Genomic DNA, 16,351 nt, shown 5'->3' on the forward strand with positions numbered 1-16,351 from the left:
GATTGGGATAGGGAGTGGGCAGGGCAGGGGCAGGGGGCTGGGGAGGTGATCAGGCGACAAGGCGACAAGGCGTCTAATCTCGCACGGAGCGGTTAGACTCCCGTGATTCGCGCGCCAGAAAACGCGAAGCTTCACGTCTTCCATCATCACCGATTCACCGAACTTGAGCGATCCTCATCTCACTTCCGTCACCTTATCCTACACCCATCGTTGAGTTCATCCCTGGGACACGGCCAGGGACACGCAAACCAAGATGGCGGATGAGATTCAGATCGACAAGAATGTCTTCCATAACCGCCTTTCATCCTTCCTATCACACTGGAAGGCCGACAAACGCGGTGGCGATAGCTCCTTTGGTGGTGTTGGCTCCGTGGTCATCTGCGTCGGGAAGGCGAGTGACGGAGCTTACACGAAAGGTGCAGCTTTTCAGGTAGGTCGCGATGGAAATCCGGAATGATGAGCTTGATGCGATTTGCGCATCTGACAAGGCCGCGTGCTGACACTTTTCAGCTCTGGCTATTAGGCTACGAATTCCCGGCGACGCTCTTCGTGCTCACACAGGATGCGCTTCACATTGTGACCACGAAGAAGAAAGGTCCGAACATCCTACGGCACCGATGATACAGTACTGACTGCCTTCAAGCTTCCTACCTCGAACCCCTCAAAGAGGAAGGCAAAACGCCCATCGAAATCCACATCCGCGGAAAAGACGCAGAAGAGAATGCGAAGCAGTTCGAAGCATGCCTGAACGTCGTCAAGAAGGCCGGGGTAAGATGACCAATGTCGGTGATAACAGCATGGACTAAATTCTCGAATAGAAGAAGGTCGGGCTCTTCACGAAAGAGACTGCGAATGGCCCGTTCGCCGAAGCATGGAAGGGAGCCTTCGAAAAAGCGACGTCAGATTTGGAGCAGGTTGATATGTCCGCTGCTATTTCTACGGCGGCACTCTCAATCAAGGATGAGAAGGAGCTGGTAGGCGCTGTCGTGGCTCATGAACGTGCATTTGCTGACTGAACCAAGAGGAATGTCCGTGACGCCTCGCGTGCATCGACTCATATGATCAAGTTCCTATCCGACGAGATAGTCGAAATCATCGACGAAGAGAAGAAAATCACCCACAAGAATCTGGCGGACAAAATCCGGGACAAGTTGGACGATAATGCGTTCTTCAAGAAGATCAAGGTCTCAAACAACTTCGATCCGATACACCTCGATTGGGCCCTGACTCCCGTCGTGCAAAGCGGTGGTCAATACGATCTCAAGTTCGCGAGCGAGAGTGACGAGAGCAACCTCAGATCGGGCGTGATCCTCGCTTCGTTAGGCTTGCGCTACCAGACGTACGCTTGTTCAGTTTCAAGGACGTACATGATCGACCCAAACAAGAGCCAAGAATCTGCTTACAAGCTATTGTTGCAAGTCCACGACACAGTCGTCAAGTCGATCCGAGATGGCGTCGTGGCAAAGGACGTGTACAACAAGGCGATCGGCGTGATCAAAGCTAAGAAGCCCGAGCTCGAGAAGAACTTTGTTAAAAGCATTGGCAGCGCCATTGGTATCGAGTTACGGGACACAACGCTCGTTTTGAATGGAAAGAACAATCGCACCTTGAGGGATGGTATGACACTGGCGATCACCGTGGGGTTTGCAGATTTGACGAATCCCGATCCGAAGACCAAGAGAGACGGGACATACTCACTGGTCATTACCGACACTGTGCGTGTCGCTGCAACCGAAGCTGCGGTTTTCAGCAAGGACGCGGCTCTTGACCTCGACAGCGTCGCATTCTACTTTAATGACGAGGAGGAGCCAACACCCAAGAAGAAAACACAGAAAGATTCCCGTGTCGGAGCTGTCGCAAAGAGCAACATTACCTCCACTCGCCTGCGAAACGAACGCCAAACCAACCAGAACGAAGAGAAAGAGGCGCAGCGACGCGAACATCAGAAGGAGCTGCACGAGAAGAAACAGCGAGAAGGTCTGCAGCTTTACGCTGAGGTAACCGGAAGCTTGAACGGGACGGTGGAGAAGAAGTTCAAACGGTTCGAGTCCTACAAGCGCGATAATCAGTTCCCGACTCGCGTGCGAGACCTGCAGATCGTGGTGGACCACAAGGCTTCTACCATTGTTCTCCCCATCATGGGCCGACCGGTTCCATTTCACATCAACACTGTCAAAAATGCTTCGACTGCTCAAGAAGGGGATGCATCGACGCTTCGGATCAACCTGGTCTCGCCTGGTCAGGGCGTTGGTCGTAAAGATGACCAACCCTTCGAAGATCCCTCCGCACATTTCGTCCGCAGCTTCACTTTCCGATCCACGGACCGCGACAGGATGGAACAGCTCGCGAGCGAGATCACGGACCTCAAGAAAGCGAGCAACCGGCGGGCGCAGGAAAAGAAGCAGATGGAAGACGTCGTGGAGCAGGACAAATTGGTCACGGCGAAAGATCGACGCCCACCCAAACTCGATCATCTTTTTATTCGGCCCACACTGGACGGTAAACGTGTTGCCGGCCACGTCGAGATCCACCAGAACGGTATCCGATATGTCCATGGTCTCAACCAGACCCATGTCGATATCCTGTTCTCCAACATCCGCCATCTATTCTTCCAACCGTGCGCGCACGAACTCATCGTCATCATCCATCTTCACCTCGTCAATCCCATCATGATCGGCAAGAAAAAGGCCAAAGACCTCCAATTCTACCGCGAGGCGACCGAAATGCAGTTCGACGAGACCGGTAATCGACGACGAAAGCACCGCTATGGCGACGAGGAGGAGTTCGAGCAGGAGCAGGAGGAACGACGACGACGTGCGGAGCTGGACAAGGAGTTCAAGGCTTTCACGAAGAAGATCGAAGATGCGGCTTCCAAAATGGTGGATATGAGCGCCGATGTCCCGATCCGCGATCTTGGATTCAACGGTGTGCATAGTCGTAGCTCCGTGCTAATGCAGCCGACCACGGACTGCCTGGTGCAGTTGACCGAACCGCCATTCTTCGTTGTGACGCTCTCGGACATCGAGCTCGTCCATCTCGAACGTGTTCAGGTATGTTTTCATTTCCCATAGCATAGACCATTCTTATCGCTAACCGCAAATAGTTCGGTCTGAAAAATTTCGACATGGTTGTCGTCTTCCACGACTACAACCGTCCCGTCGCCCACATCAATACCATCCCCGTCGAGTCCCTCGACATCGTCAAAGACTGGCTCGACTCCTGCGAGATCCCCTTCACTGAGGGCCCGCTCAACCTCAACTGGAGCACGATCATGAAGACGGTGGTCTCGAACCCGCATCAATTCTTCGTCGATGGTGGCTGGTCATTCCTCGCGGCTGAATCCGACGACGAGGACGGGGACGACGAGGACGAGGAGAGCGATTTCGAGATGGACGCGGACGAGTTCAACGAGGCAGAGAGCAGCGAGGAGGACTCGGAGGAGGTGGACGAGTATGCGAGCGACGATGAGGGGAGCGCGGAGGATGATGAGGATGATGATGGGGAGGATTGGGATGAGATGGAAAGGAAGGCGAAGCAGAAGGATCGGGAGGCAGGGTCGGAGGACGAGGACAAGTCACGGAAGCGGAAGCGTTAAGCGGGTAGTATCCTCCCTGCTGTACCGATCTTTCTTTCGGCTCAAAGGCGGTGTGGCCTGGTCTCTGGTATGGGGTAGACTGGATCGGCCGGTGTGCCGTCAGTCATGGCTCCATGGGTACAAGGTCTTCTTTTAGGGGGGAATGATTCGCTTGTATACTATAGGGCAAGGTGCTCGGATTCAAAAGCATCGAAGGATCCGTTCACAATGATCGGTAAGGAAACCAAAATCGATTAGTTCAATGGCTTGCCGGAATCACAGCAGCACTTGCTTTTTGTTCAATTAAAGGTTGCTTGCACTAACACCCTCTTAAGGTGGCAAAGAGCTATCCAACTAGCAACCATCCCATCTGAACGTAAATATCACACAACTTGTCCAGATCAACCCCCCATCTCCTCATCCGCAGCCCTTCGAGCAGACCTGGTTCTAACGCCACCACTGCTCTTCTCTCCACCATCTATCTTAAACTCTACCTCACTATCTCCCTCCCCACTCTCCTCATCCTCTATCTCCTCCGCCCCTCCATTCCCATCCTCCCCCATCTCCTCATCCTCGCTATCATACCGCATCGCACTCATCATCTTCAAATTCACGCGCTGCACCCGCTGCAACGACCGCACCTGCTTCCGTAGCAGCTCGTTCTGCGCCTGCAGATCCAACTCCTTCGGCTTCTCCTCTCCCAGCGCCACGAACTCCTCCGCGGGCGCAATGCCGTTCGTCGCGCCCTGCGTCGCCACATGCGTCAGCCCGTCAGCCGACCATTCCGCCAGCTCGGCGATGCCGTCGGCGAGGAGGTCGGAGGGGAACACAGTGCATGCGAGGAGGGTGCGGAAATCCGCCGTGGCGGTGGAGGCGGTGGCGGTCTGCAGCGTCGCCGGCTCGCGGAGGATCTGCGCACGGAACTCGTAGTTCAGCGGGATGCCACCGTTGCGGGCGAGGCGGGCGGGGTCTTCGTTGACGGCGCCGGTGAGGTCGGGGCGGGGTTTGACGATGGTGTGGGGCTTGAGGAGGGTGCCGGTGCCAGCGTGAGGGGGGGAGGGGCCGGGGATGCCGTGGATGGGAAGGAGGTGGAGGTTGGTGACGGGGCCGGGGAGGGTGGTGAGGGGGGTGGAGGAGCGGGTGGAAATGTCCCAGATGAGGATGGCGCCGGAGTCGTGGCCGGAGAGGAGTTTCGTGGAGTCCCAGGAGAGGAGGAGGGAGAGGGCGGGGCCGGGGGAGGGGTCGGGTGGTTTCCAGAGCGAAGATAGCGAGGGGGATAGGACGGTGGATGTAGACTCGATACTTGAGGTATGAAGGGGGTTGATCGGATTTCGTAGGGTTTTCTCGGCTTTCGCGGGTTCTAGAGAGGTAATTGACGAGGTGGTATCCGCTGTGTAGAAGTCGACCAACTGAATGGATCCATCGTCATACGACGTGTAGAACCCTCGATCCACGACGTCTAGCTCAATCGCCTTGGGGACGGATGGCAGCAGATATGTCCGTAAGGCGTCGCCAGTGCGAAAGTCCCAGATCACGGCAGTCTTGTCCTCCGACGCAGATATTGCGATACACGACTCTGTCCGTGTATGACCAATTTTCAGAGCGGTGATCGCGCTCTGATGATTACTCAGGGTATGTAGAGGCGTATCGCGTTCCGATTGTGCGGACTGAGAGAACGAGAGAAGCAATGGTATACTCCAGACGTGAATATTCGAGTCGACGGAGCCGGACAGGAGGAAGTTGGAGCTCGGGTCCACTGCGAGGACGGATACTGCTTGGAGGTGACATTCGGGAACGGAGACCATGCGGCCAGTTAAAGTCTTTCTCGAGGTCAGTATATGTGCTAGATCATAGTATAGGGTTCATCATACCTCCCACAGCAGCAGACTCCCCGCCGCTGTCCCTAAGGCTAGCACCGTATCGTCGCAAATCAATTCCACGCAGGTGATCTTCTCCGGGAAAGGAACCGTGTTTTCATGATTCCCCCTCTCCCGACTATAGACATGGATGACCGCTTTATCCGACTGCGCGGCGAATATGTGAGTCTCGCTCACTGCAAGGCAGTGCGCTGAGGTTGTGCTCTTTTTGAAGACCGCGCGTGGCGCCGCCACGGGTTGGAGCTCATGTTGGAAAATCCCAGCGTCCTTGGTGCCGGTGCTGGACGACTTGGGCGGTATCGCGGGCTTCCGTATGGACGCGATGAACTTTTCGGTAAGCATTGGGAATTATAGGTGATATACACGACAAATTCCGGTCCTCAAACAGCATGCGATCCAAAGCGAAATGTTTAAACTTTTCCAACCCGCCATCGCAAATGCGTCTGCAAACTTAAAAGTGGGGCGATTTGGGTTGACGATGCTTGGCGGATAACTCTATTTTGACCTTCGAATGTCGAACATGAACGAACAACACATCATGAAGTTCAGATGGTTCGAAATCTGCGTGATGGACCTAGCCCTTTGCTAGATTAGGTTACATAATACAACGAAATATGAGTTGAATCCCTAACTAAAGAGAGAATGCTGCCGGTCTGGGATTCGTGACAGGCCGCAAGCCTCGTCTCTGCCATACCGGAATGGCTCCTACGACCTACATACATGTATGACCCAGGATTGGTTATCTGTGGCAACCTGTCAATGGTGAACAATATTCAAGAGTTAGCAATCTCTCCGGGCAGAGTCTTACATTAGGTGCGTGTATCGAGTCATTGACTCGTCAACCCTTTTCATTCACGCCATCAAATTCGAAGTCCTTCAAAGTCTAGTCAAACTCCTGAGTCCGCGGTAAAATCATCTTCAGTCCTAATTCCCGTACCTCTACTATTCACTCTTCATCTTACGACCATGAACTTCGTCGATAATCTGGAAATATTGAACCGCCTTCAATGTTCGCCCAGTAGCAAAATCGGCTGCACGACAAACCACTGGGACCATTGCAAGCAGCGTTGGCCTCGTGGAAATTGAACCAAAGTATGTCTAATCGCCCTTTTTTTAATGCCTGCGGCACCATGTACCCCAATCCCTCGGTACGGAAACGTCAGCTGCGATAATACTGTGCCTGAAGCATGATATCACTCTCATCATGTGTGAAAAACCAATGCCAAACTTTAGTGGCATCTTGGGTGGCTATTGCGTTAGCTGCACGAAGGGAGAAAAGACACCCCTATGCATGAAAGCATTTCGACAACGTATTTGTGGCTATGCTTCTTCATTCACGTCTCGAACGTCCCGTCGGGAGGAATCCCGTGAAGGTCGAGGTTGGTGCGGGAAGGTTGAGATTGGTGCCGCGACTTGGTTGAAAACAAGTATTTCAACATCTGCGAAAGTGCCTGTGATAAATGCTCGATTCGGGAACATGGAAGTCATCTTACTTTTACTGATGTGTCGAGCTATGAATATTCTGCCTGTTACATCTTGGAGGAATTTACGGCGATATGCGCCAACCAGCGTTTTTGGCCATTGTTCCTTTATCGGCGCTGATTCCTCATAATCTCAGCCTTTCATACACTTCTGGCAATTTACCTAGATACCCATTGCTCATCATGTGCTAAGGCAGTATTCAAATCTTAAGATATTCGAGGTTCAATCACACCGAATGCTTTTGCGAATTCTAGTCAATTCGGTGACAGGATAGCTCTTTCCTGGAAAATTGGAGTTAACAACTCTTGTCTAGTTCAAGTCATTCATTTAAAATATTAACAAGATTGTCATAAATTTTGTGCAGGCCCCCCATGGACCACAGCTGCTTCATATTTGTGGTTTCCTGTTTACCCTCTATTTCCTTCAGCATAATGCTACACCGTCACATGCATAGATGTAGTCTGAGATTTGGTGGATCTTTCTTCAGAAACTATGTTGCTGAACTTTAACCACTGGTGTTGTCGCCAAAACTCACGGAAGTCGCTGGTCTGACATATACAGGAAGTCGTCAATCATATGGATACAGTACTTCACCAGAGGATAGAGGAGCCGAGTCACCACCTCTATACTAATTAACGACGTCCCAGAAACAGCAATATTTTCAGATTCATACGCTTTACGCCTACCACATTTCACTCTTGCATGACTCCAAGTCCAGTATTTCCGAATAGTCAAAAACATGCATCCCAGTCGCATTGACATCATGAACTACACTGTTGGTTTCTGTTCCCTTCATTGCAGCCACCGTCTACCGAACACGGATTCAAGAAACGATATACCTGTCCAACTACAGGTATACCCAGATGTTACCCCTGAGAATACTCCAGAGTTTTGCACACGGTTATATAACCATTTCGCTTGCAAACACTTGAGACTTGCCGGCATCTACAAATGTGGGAGAGGATCCGGCGACCCGCAACACCGATGTATCGAGCCAATATGTGCCATCGGTGCCTGTCTGGAGGTGACTGTCTGCAGAGACTGTCTACCTCCCCCTGGTTTAGTTGCTATCCCGAGATCGGATTCCTGCAATTTGCTCTCTTATTGCGCGAAAGAATCCCCGAGATTGAGTACATGCGTCCGTCCAATGAACCACCTTCTGAAGCCCTTCCAATCGAACAAGGGTGTATCATTCCGGCCTAGCCAATCTGGAGTCCCGCCCATGCCCTCAACTCTAACTACCACTCCTCAGCCAACGACATGGCAATGGACCACATCCGAAACATATTGCGGATCCCCGGCATCAATTGAGTGGCAGTCAGCAACAGTACCCCTCTCGAACGCTGTGAAGGGCAGCCACACTCCACCCAGCGAACACGAAAGGTCGATGACGCAGATGGACCAGATGCAGCGTCTACTCGACGAGGAATTAATACCGTACGCAAGACAGGTGCAAGAAATCCAACCTGCACCGACTTCACCCCCTTCGACCGAACATTCGAATAGGGGTAGACGGAATGCGTCCTCACGTGCCCCGGCTCGTAGATCCCGTGGCAGAGCATCAGCCAGCCTTAAAATTTTCTCGAACGCTCAGGCTGCAACGCGGCCCCCTTCTTCAATCCTCTCCCCAAGTGCTTCTTGCAAGAGGCGGACTCGTATTTCGACTGGCAACGCGGCTATGCCTCAGGCTCCCGAACGACCCTCACGTACTCAACCATCCCGTATATCCAAATCGGGAGCGATTGTCAAGCTGTCTTCTAGCAGGAAATAGGGTATTATGGTGGCTACGGGGGCTGTTTCTCAGCTTCATGGTTGTCTGATGTACCTGCTAGGGACTGTCAACCAGATGTTTTATCAGATACAGGTCGGCATACCGGCCCCCTTGATTCCTTCCAGCCCCCTCACTTTTAGTTCACTCTCAAAATCGAGTTGTCGTAGAGATAGATTATCGCTTTGCTAGGCATCTCTATCATCCGGACAATAGAATCAATTTTATCACTATTAAATTCGTGAGCGAGGCTCGTTCGCTTTAAATTATCGATTAAACATTTAAATATCGACTAATGGTGAACATAGTCGTCAGTGGCTTAGGCCATCAGACTCTGACTGTTTCTTTGTTCTATATTGAAGTGGAAGGTCATTGAACTTGACCAGACCACAGCTGGGTCAATTAAATCGTTGGATCCAAGTCATCAACAAAGCAACTACTACACCTAAGTAGGTATATGTTATTTTAGCCTTTGTTTCCTAGCTAAACAAGTAAGAAGGCATGCCAATTCTACAACTCCTTGGTCACATTTACAGACACATCTATTACTCTCGCCGGAAATCATTAAAATCTACCATCTATTGGATTGGATATGAGTTCCTCCAAAATTCAGACCCAATCCATTAAGAAAACATCTGAGGCAAAGAAGAACAAGCCCAAATTGAAGAAATCTCGGGCCACTGGCCAATGCACACTTAACCATGGCCAAAGAGGTTGCGACTGCAAGATCTGCGATGCATGTGGTACGATAGTCGATAGAAGGTCCGGTTCGCACGAATGGTGCTCGAAATGTCGCGAGCGATATTCTGAATCATCAGCGAGCGATTCAGTTCAGGCAGCCTCTGGTGGTTCATCAAATGGCGGGAATCAAGAAAATGTGAATGCCAATGCATCAAGCGCAAAGTGAGCGCTCATTTTCAGCGCTTTAGACATGGTATCGGAGATCTCAGTCATCGGACTAGTGACCTAGATCCTGCATGCATCTTTGGATCCTACCTCATATTTATGGGGGACACATTTTATCAGATACCGTAACTTCGTCTATCACCATTGGTGACTCTTCAGCGGTTATCGGGTGACATCTGTCCATGTAATTTCTTTTTGTCAATGTTCGATGATTCCGACATCGCATTTAACTCTAGTCGTCCGCCCAATTGACATCTGAGTGGCTGCTATGACGCGCTTCAGTGCTAGAGCTTCCCGAGTTCTGTAGCCGCGCAAGGGAGGGAGTCAATGGAAGAAAATCATTAACTACAATCCAGCAATAGTATAGTGGCTGTGCTGTAGGACTTGGAGAGTCACATAGTATTAACAGTGCCCGTATGTTTTCTATACCTCACTAAATCCTGCGCTTCGAGCACCAGTGTAGGGTAAACTCCCGTAGATATCCGCCGTTATTTGTTAGGGTATGTATTGGAGTATCAAATCCGCTATCTGTTATTACCCTAACATAGAAGTTTAATAAGGTCTTTCTGAAAGATCATTCGGACATTCTATTAGTAGAATTATTGCCCAGGGCAAGGAATACAATACATACTAGCTATTCATATTTCATATTATAACAAGATGTTATGGTCCCAGGCCCGCAGCCTGTGCCCTGTGTGGCGAGAGGATTATCAGGAGGTAATTATGTGTTAATAGCTGTGTTAATGAAGTAGAGAAGAGGTCCACGCGAGAGAGGTTTATCTTTCGCAGAGCGGAGAAAGAGATTTCCTTTTCTTCCCTTCTTCTTTAGTTTAGCTTGGATGGAATCAGTATTTATAGACCTTACAGACTAAACCATAACTATTACACAAGATGTATACTATATTCGGGGGCCCAGTGGCACTATTGAAGCCAATAATAATGGAAGTTTCTTATTAGTTTTGATGCTGATACAGTGGTAGAACAAAGGCAATTACCGGTATCCTGGACGTACAAAGACAAGATAGTTCTGCTGCTAAGATAACTTCTTGGATCTCTTTACAACTTAGATTTCGGACTCTCCGTCTTCAGCATCGCCTGAGCCACCATCCGCCGCTGAACCTTGCCAGTGGCAGTTTTTGGCATGATATCAGTAAAGAAGACCTGAATAATGTAAGCATTCGCCTCCAGTCCATGACGGGAGATGCAATCAAACACATACCTTCTTTGGAAGCTTGAACTTGGCGACGCGATCCTTCATCCAAATCTTCAACTCATCCCCACCGAGCTGATGCCCGTCCTTCAGCACCACAGAAACGCCAACATCTTGCCCATACATCTCATCATCAATCGCGAAGCTGACTGCCTCTGCAACGGCAGGGTGCTGCGCAATGACGTTGTCCAACTCGATCGGGGAGATCTTCTCGCCTCCCTTGTTGATCAGCTCCTTGATCCTCCCGGTGATAAAAACATAGCCGTCTTTATCCATCTTCCCTTGGTCGCCAGTTCGGAAGTAACCCTGCGAGGTAAAGGAGGATTTATTGGCGGCGTCGTTGTTGATGTATCCGGGAGTCACGTTCTCTCCACGAATGCTGATCTCGCCCTCTTTTTCACGCGCAAGCTCATTGCCACTCTCGTCGAGGATTGCAACCTCGACGCCTTGGCCGATTCCCACGGAACCGGGGATGCGTTTGCCCGGTGGTAGCGGGTTGGAGGTCATTTGGTGAGCGGCTTCCGTCATGGCATATGCTTCAAGGACCGGCGCGTCGAACGTCTTTTCGAGCTCGTGGAAGACCTTCGGAGACAGAGGAGATGAACACGATCGAATGAAGCGGATGTTGGGCTTCGGGCTCGGAAGAGGACTTTTGAGCAGGATTTGATGGATTGTCGGGACCGCGGTATACCAGTTCGCTTTGTACGTGTTGAAGTCATGCCAAAACTCGGAAGCAGAGAATTTCGACGGCACGACGACCGAGCCTCCTGAGGCAAGCGGCGCGAGAAATGCGGCTAGCAAGCCGTGAACATGGAATAAGGGCATGACAAGGAGGGTCCGGTCAGCCGGAGAAAGTTGATATGTGTTTTGGATGTTCTCTGTATCATAGCGTTAGACTTCGTCCTGATATTCCTCGGTGATATTCCTCATACTCATTGTTCGGGTTAGATTCCGATGCGTCAAAGGCACTGCTTTTGGACGTCCCGTAGTACCGCTCGTATGCAGCACCAAGGCGACATCTTCCCTTCGAGCCTTTTCCAATTGAACACCCCCTTTCCCTTGCAGCTTTCCGGGCTCTTTAACATCCAGTACTACCTCGCTTCCGTTCCAGTAGCACTCAGCAATTGCGGCCTTGTACTTCCGAGCAGCCCTTACCGCCGCAGCATCTTCTCCGTATGCACCTTGTGGGACCAACGCCACCGCAGAGCTCAGATCGTCAATGTAGAACTCAAACTCAGACTGCGTGTAGGCAGGATTGAGCGGTGCGGCAATTGCTCGCTGCCATGACGCTGCAAGGAACGCAACGATGAATGCATAGGAATTCGGAAGGGCGATAGACACAGCGCTGGACGGAGCAATTCCAAGGGCAGCCAATTTCCGTTGGAAGGATATGATTTCAGCACATAATTGCTCGTAAGAGACGGACAAAGCTGGATTGCCAGGCACAATGACCGCAATCGCGTTCGACTGGGCATTTAATGAGTCAAAGAGTGTAGTCATCGTGATGGGGCTGCGGAGATAGGGTCCCTGCTCGGATGGAAGAAACAAAGCGATTGGACTCAAGGTATGAACAACGAAAAGAAGGAAATGGAAATAGCTTCTGGTTAATGGAAATATGGTATCTTGTGAGCACTTCGCGCAATTGTTAGATGGTAAATCGTAAACAACGTGGAGAGGTGGAGAGATCGGATGTCGATCTTTACACGCTTACGAGTTACGACAGGCAGCAAATGACGCCATGGGTAGGTTACCAGGAGCATGGAAGCTTCGACAAGGAATACTACTACGCCAGGTGCTCGGAATTTTCGCAAATACATGATTGAAGTGTGTCAGAACATATTCCGTTAAAATTCAATTCATATTAATTCTCATGACCGGGACAACTGGAGTCGTCAGGATGGAGAGAAGATGGATTCATAAGATTGCGCACGTGGTCTGGCCGATTCCGGAGGACGATTCGAACAATTCGGGAAATTTTGCGCGGTGATGGTCCGTGCACAATAATCGAGTTCAAAGATGGAGTCATGCTGGTCGGAATCTGATGATCAATGGTCGCGACAGAATCAATTGAGTCTGCTAGAGTCCGTATAGTTTCCGGAAACCCTTTTAAAGATGTCGACATTCGGAAACCACTTCCGGGTCACCACGTATGTGGCTTTTGATATACTCTAGACCTGCACTGACAATGATACAGCTATGGCGAGTCACACTGCCTGTCGGTCGGCTGCATCGTCGATGGCTGCCCACCGGGGATGGAGCTCACTGAAGACGATATACAACCCCAGATGACCCGTAGACGGCCCGGCCAAAGCAAGATCACCACCCCGCGAGACGAGAAAGACCGGGTGCAGATTCAGTCCGGGACGGAGCTTGGGATCACCTTGGGGACGCCGATTGGCCTCCGTGTCATGAATGAGAATCAGAGACCGAAAGACTATGGAAATAGCACGATGGACAAGTATCCTAGGCCGAGCCACGCGGATTGGACCTATTTGGAGAAGTATGGCGTCAAGGCAAGCAGTGGTGGTGGCCGAAGTAGCGCGAGAGAGACCATTGGTATGGCAACTTTACATTTATTGATATTGTCTCGCTAATGATATGTAGGTCGTGTTGCAGCAGGCGCAATTGCAGAGAAATATCTCCGCTTAGCCTATGGAGTTGAAATCGTCGCCTTCGTCTCCTCCATCGGGTCCGAATTCCTTTGCCCACCTACCTCCAAGCACCCTTCAAATACCACAAACCCAGAATACCTCCAGCTCCTCGACTCGATCAACCGCGAAACTGTTGACTCATTCTTGCCCGTGCGATGTCCAAATACAGATGCTGCTAAACGAATGGAAGCTCTGGTATCCGAATTCAGGGACCGTGAGGATAGCATCGGCGGTACAGTCACCTGCGTGATTCGCAACGCTCCCAGCGGTCTCGGGGAGCCATGCTTTGACAAGCTGGAGGCATCTTTGGCCCACGCCATGTTATCCATCCCCGCGACCAAAGGATTCGAGATCGGCTCTGGCTTCGCCGGCACACGCATCCCAGGATCCATCCATAACGATCCCTTTGTACGCAACCGGGCGGACGACACCCTTCCCCTGCCTGTGCAAGAACCGCTCGTCGAAACCCCGCTGTCCCAATCCTCGACTCCCGGTCGAACTGCCCGCCCGAAATTGACCACGAAAACCAACAATTCCGGCGGGATCCAGGGCGGGATCAGCAACGGCGCGCCGATCTACTTCTCCGTGGCGTTCAAACCGCCGGCGACGATCGGGCAAGCGCAGCAGACGGCTTCGTACGGGCTGGAAGAGGGGATTTTGGAAGCGAAGGGGAGGCACGACCCGTGCGTGGTGCCGCGAGCGGTCCCGATTGTTGAAACGATGGCGGCGCTGGTGATTATGGATGCGGTGATGGCGCAGTTAGGGCGCGGGGCTGCTAGGGATTTGCTCCCGGAGATTAAAGGCCGAGAAGTCTTGAGGGGTTTGCCGATGCCAACGGAAAGTGAAAAGAATGCATCAGTCGCTAATGGTGCCGTGGCTTGATCGATTCATGGGCTTGCTCGTTCAGATATATATGCTTTCGGCATGGCCGGACACACATGCAGCCAACCTCTTCTTTCGCATTATCGGTGACTTGTCCGGTGCTACACTAAACTATACCGCTATTGATGGGACAGGGGATACGGGACCATACCCATGGATTGCGACAGGATTCGAAGTGGCTGATGTTCATGTGGTGTATTGTGTCTTCGCGGTGACGGAATTCGACGTGCAGGCGGGCCACAGGACACCACAACGTGCCGCAGAAGCAAGTACTCTCGTCAAGGTGAATGTCGCGAACCTGTTCTAGAAACATAGCGGTCGGTCATGCACTAGTGATCGCATCGGACACTGCATGCGCTTTCTCCTTTCGGGGAAAATCGCTTCAAAGGTCAAACTTCATCGCCCAATGATCTTTATCCGCTTCACGTATGCAGCTGTAAATGGAACCTTCCCGCGGCTGCAGGGCGTTGGCTGAGGGCACTAACACTTGCCAACCATTTACCAGTATCAGCCCGCCAAGCATGCATCCAGCAATTCGTATTGGAATGCTTTAATCTAAGTATATATCTGTAGCGATGTGAACCGCGAACACCCTCAGCGCCGATACTGCCGCGTTTAGGCGTCGAAGGATTTTTATGAAGGGGGTACGGTGGGTGGTCAGTCAGCCCGCGCCGAGTCGGATATGCAAGAATGGAACCACAACGGCGTGATATCCACGAGGTCGGTCTAGCGTTTTTCTCGATTTCGCGTAGCCCTGGAGCGATGCAGAACGGTCTTGCAGAACCGCTCCGCGGGACTCGCTGTCCCGAACGTCCCAACACGCAACATGCGATCCCCGGTCCGCGACCACTCAGAACGACGGCCCACGCGTCCAGGATGAGCGCTAAGGGAATTAGCCCGAAGGTTGGGGCTTCTCCGGGGTTGAGATCTCGGAGGCTTATCCGGTTCAATTGATCATTGCTGATCTTGCGAGGACAAAGGTCAAATATCGTCCTGGTGTTGCACCACGGTTGCCATACTGCGAGTGCGACTTGAAAAGCTGGAGTACAGAGTGGACTGGCGGTCTGACCCAATATTATAGTTTCACAAGCGGTCCTTGATTCCCTCCAGCCTCCAGAAGCGGTCTTCATTTCAGTTCAGGCGTGGCTCCTTCGTGGCTTGAAACCCTTGCACGGCCTTGCTCCTCCACATCCGCGGACAATCCATTCCGGCGATTCCAGTGGTGTGAATCGTGCATGGAAGAATGGCCATGGATTATTGGATCGCACATGGCTCCGCGGGCGGGTTCAATTTCCTCTCGTCGCTTTTCGGTCTAGACCCCCGACCCCAGAAGTCTAGACCGTCACCGATCCCACGACGAGGAACTTTCCCTCCATCCGATCGATGTCGAATCGTGTTCTTTCCCGACATCACTCCACTTAGAATGGTTAGTCGTCATGTCGAGGTACAGGGCTTTCTGACCGGTGTTATCCATGGTTGATCCGCAGCACATGGATATCTCACTCCCCATACGATACCCCATGGCGCTCAAGCTACTTTAGCCCAATTTGCTCCCTGGGTCGCGCGTGCATCGGGATTCCCACCGCAGGAATCTGGATGCTTCGGAAGCGCAAGAGCGAATCTGGCTAGGCCCTCGATTCCTCTGCTGAACGGGAACGACAAAGGCATCGGACAAGACGCAGTTGGGCGGAGACGGCGATGTGTTCCATTCACTAGTGCTCATCACTTCAGAGGCTGACATGGCATGACGCATTCTCAACTTTCCCATGACTTTTCACCATCCCTTCTTTTTCTGCAAATTTATACCATTAATCAGTATTCGTTGATATCGACCGACTTTCTCTCTACTCCTACGCTCCATCGGACCTGTTGCCGATGAATGATCCCACGCCTGCGGTGTGATCGACACTCCGGACCCTTTATTGTCCTATTGCTGGATCGATGATGAGCCGGTCCAGTTAACTGGACCGGCAGTTGTTTACTTGTATTTTGACCATGCCG

General features: G+C 51.6%; 6 protein-coding genes across 6 annotated transcripts; 3 read left to right on the top strand and 3 right to left on the bottom strand.

The window, feature by feature from the left end:
- Nucleotides 1–75: 75 nt before the first annotated feature.
- Nucleotides 76–3,860, top strand: P152DRAFT_432836 (SPT16-domain-containing protein). The gene is made up of 6 exons (XM_033677450.1): nt 76–430; nt 511–595; nt 644–768; nt 819–974; nt 1,023–3,050; nt 3,104–3,860. Exons 1-6 carry the CDS (start codon nt 254–256, stop codon nt 3,593–3,595), a joined length of 3,063 nt encoding a protein of 1,020 aa, XP_033536295.1. The 5' UTR covers nt 76–253; the 3' UTR covers nt 3,596–3,860.
- A 286-nt stretch (nt 3,861–4,146) lies between these two features.
- P152DRAFT_376546 (WD40 repeat-like protein) lies at nt 4,147–5,793 on the bottom strand (the record flags this gene model as incomplete). Its single annotated transcript, XM_033675631.1, has 2 exons — nt 4,147–5,394; nt 5,446–5,793. Coding segments are annotated over 2 exons (1,596 nt in total), but the record flags the coding sequence as incomplete, so codon positions are not given.
- A 1,879-nt stretch (nt 5,794–7,672) lies between these two features.
- On the top strand, nt 7,673–8,704 carry P152DRAFT_500665 (uncharacterized protein; the record flags this gene model as incomplete). The annotated part of the gene is made up of 1 exon (XM_033682310.1): nt 7,673–8,704. One exon carries the CDS (start codon nt 7,673–7,675, stop codon nt 8,702–8,704), a length of 1,032 nt encoding a protein of 343 aa, XP_033536297.1.
- A 1,744-nt stretch (nt 8,705–10,448) lies between these two features.
- On the bottom strand, nt 10,449–12,673 carry P152DRAFT_413731 (acetyl-CoA synthetase-like protein). Its single transcript, XM_033677008.1, has 3 exons — nt 11,750–12,673; nt 10,827–11,695; nt 10,449–10,768 (listed from the first exon to the last, which is right to left on the bottom strand). Exons 1-3 carry the CDS (start codon nt 12,315–12,317, stop codon nt 10,664–10,666), a joined length of 1,542 nt encoding a protein of 513 aa, XP_033536298.1. The 5' UTR covers nt 12,318–12,673; the 3' UTR covers nt 10,449–10,663.
- P152DRAFT_456930 (chorismate synthase) lies at nt 12,654–14,697 on the top strand. The gene is made up of 3 exons (XM_033679123.1): nt 12,654–12,964; nt 13,012–13,373; nt 13,422–14,697. The coding sequence occupies exons 1-3, from the start codon at nt 12,930–12,932 to the stop codon at nt 14,348–14,350; spliced, it is 1,326 nt and encodes a 441-aa protein (XP_033536299.1). The 5' UTR covers nt 12,654–12,929; the 3' UTR covers nt 14,351–14,697.
- P152DRAFT_282954 (uncharacterized protein) lies at nt 14,562–15,821 on the bottom strand. Its single transcript, XM_033674939.1, has one exon. The coding sequence runs from the start codon at nt 15,478–15,480 to the stop codon at nt 14,773–14,775; it is 708 nt and encodes a 235-aa protein (XP_033536300.1). The 5' UTR covers nt 15,481–15,821; the 3' UTR covers nt 14,562–14,772.
- Between the last annotated feature and the right edge of the window lie 530 nt (nt 15,822–16,351).

This window comes from Eremomyces bilateralis (genome assembly GCF_010015585.1).
Source record: "Eremomyces bilateralis CBS 781.70 unplaced genomic scaffold P152scaffold_5, whole genome shotgun sequence".
NCBI classification, from domain to species: Eukaryota; Fungi; Ascomycota; class Dothideomycetes; order Eremomycetales; family Eremomycetaceae; genus Eremomyces; species Eremomyces bilateralis.

Bases quoted from the DNA above. Each gene is read 5' to 3' on its own strand.
- P152DRAFT_413731 (XM_033677008.1), bottom strand. From the start codon at position 12,317: ATGACTACACTCTTTGACTCATTAAATGCCCAGTCGAACGCGATTGCG. The intron at 11,696-11,749 runs GTATGAGGAATA...GCTATGATACAG, and splicing joins GAATCTAACCCGAACAATGA to AGAACATCCAAAACACATAT. The intron at 10,769-10,826 runs GTATGTGTTTGA...TACATTATTCAG, and splicing joins AGTTCAAGCTTCCAAAGAAG to GTCTTCTTTACTGATATCAT.
- P152DRAFT_282954 (XM_033674939.1), bottom strand. From the start codon at position 15,480: ATGAAGACCGCTTCTGGAGGCTGGAGGGAATCAAGGACCGCTTGTGAA.
- P152DRAFT_456930 (XM_033679123.1), top strand. From the start codon at position 12,930: ATGTCGACATTCGGAAACCACTTCCGGGTCACCAC. The intron at 12,965-13,011 runs GTATGTGGCTTT...ACAATGATACAG, and splicing joins AACCACTTCCGGGTCACCAC to CTATGGCGAGTCACACTGCC. The intron at 13,374-13,421 runs GTATGGCAACTT...AATGATATGTAG, and splicing joins TAGCGCGAGAGAGACCATTG to GTCGTGTTGCAGCAGGCGCA.
- P152DRAFT_432836 (XM_033677450.1), top strand. From the start codon at position 254: ATGGCGGATGAGATTCAGATCGACAAGAATGTCTTCCATAACCGCCTT. The intron at 596-643 runs GTCCGAACATCC...ACTGCCTTCAAG, and splicing joins TGTGACCACGAAGAAGAAAG to CTTCCTACCTCGAACCCCTC. The intron at 3,051-3,103 runs GTATGTTTTCAT...AACCGCAAATAG, and splicing joins TCCATCTCGAACGTGTTCAG to TTCGGTCTGAAAAATTTCGA.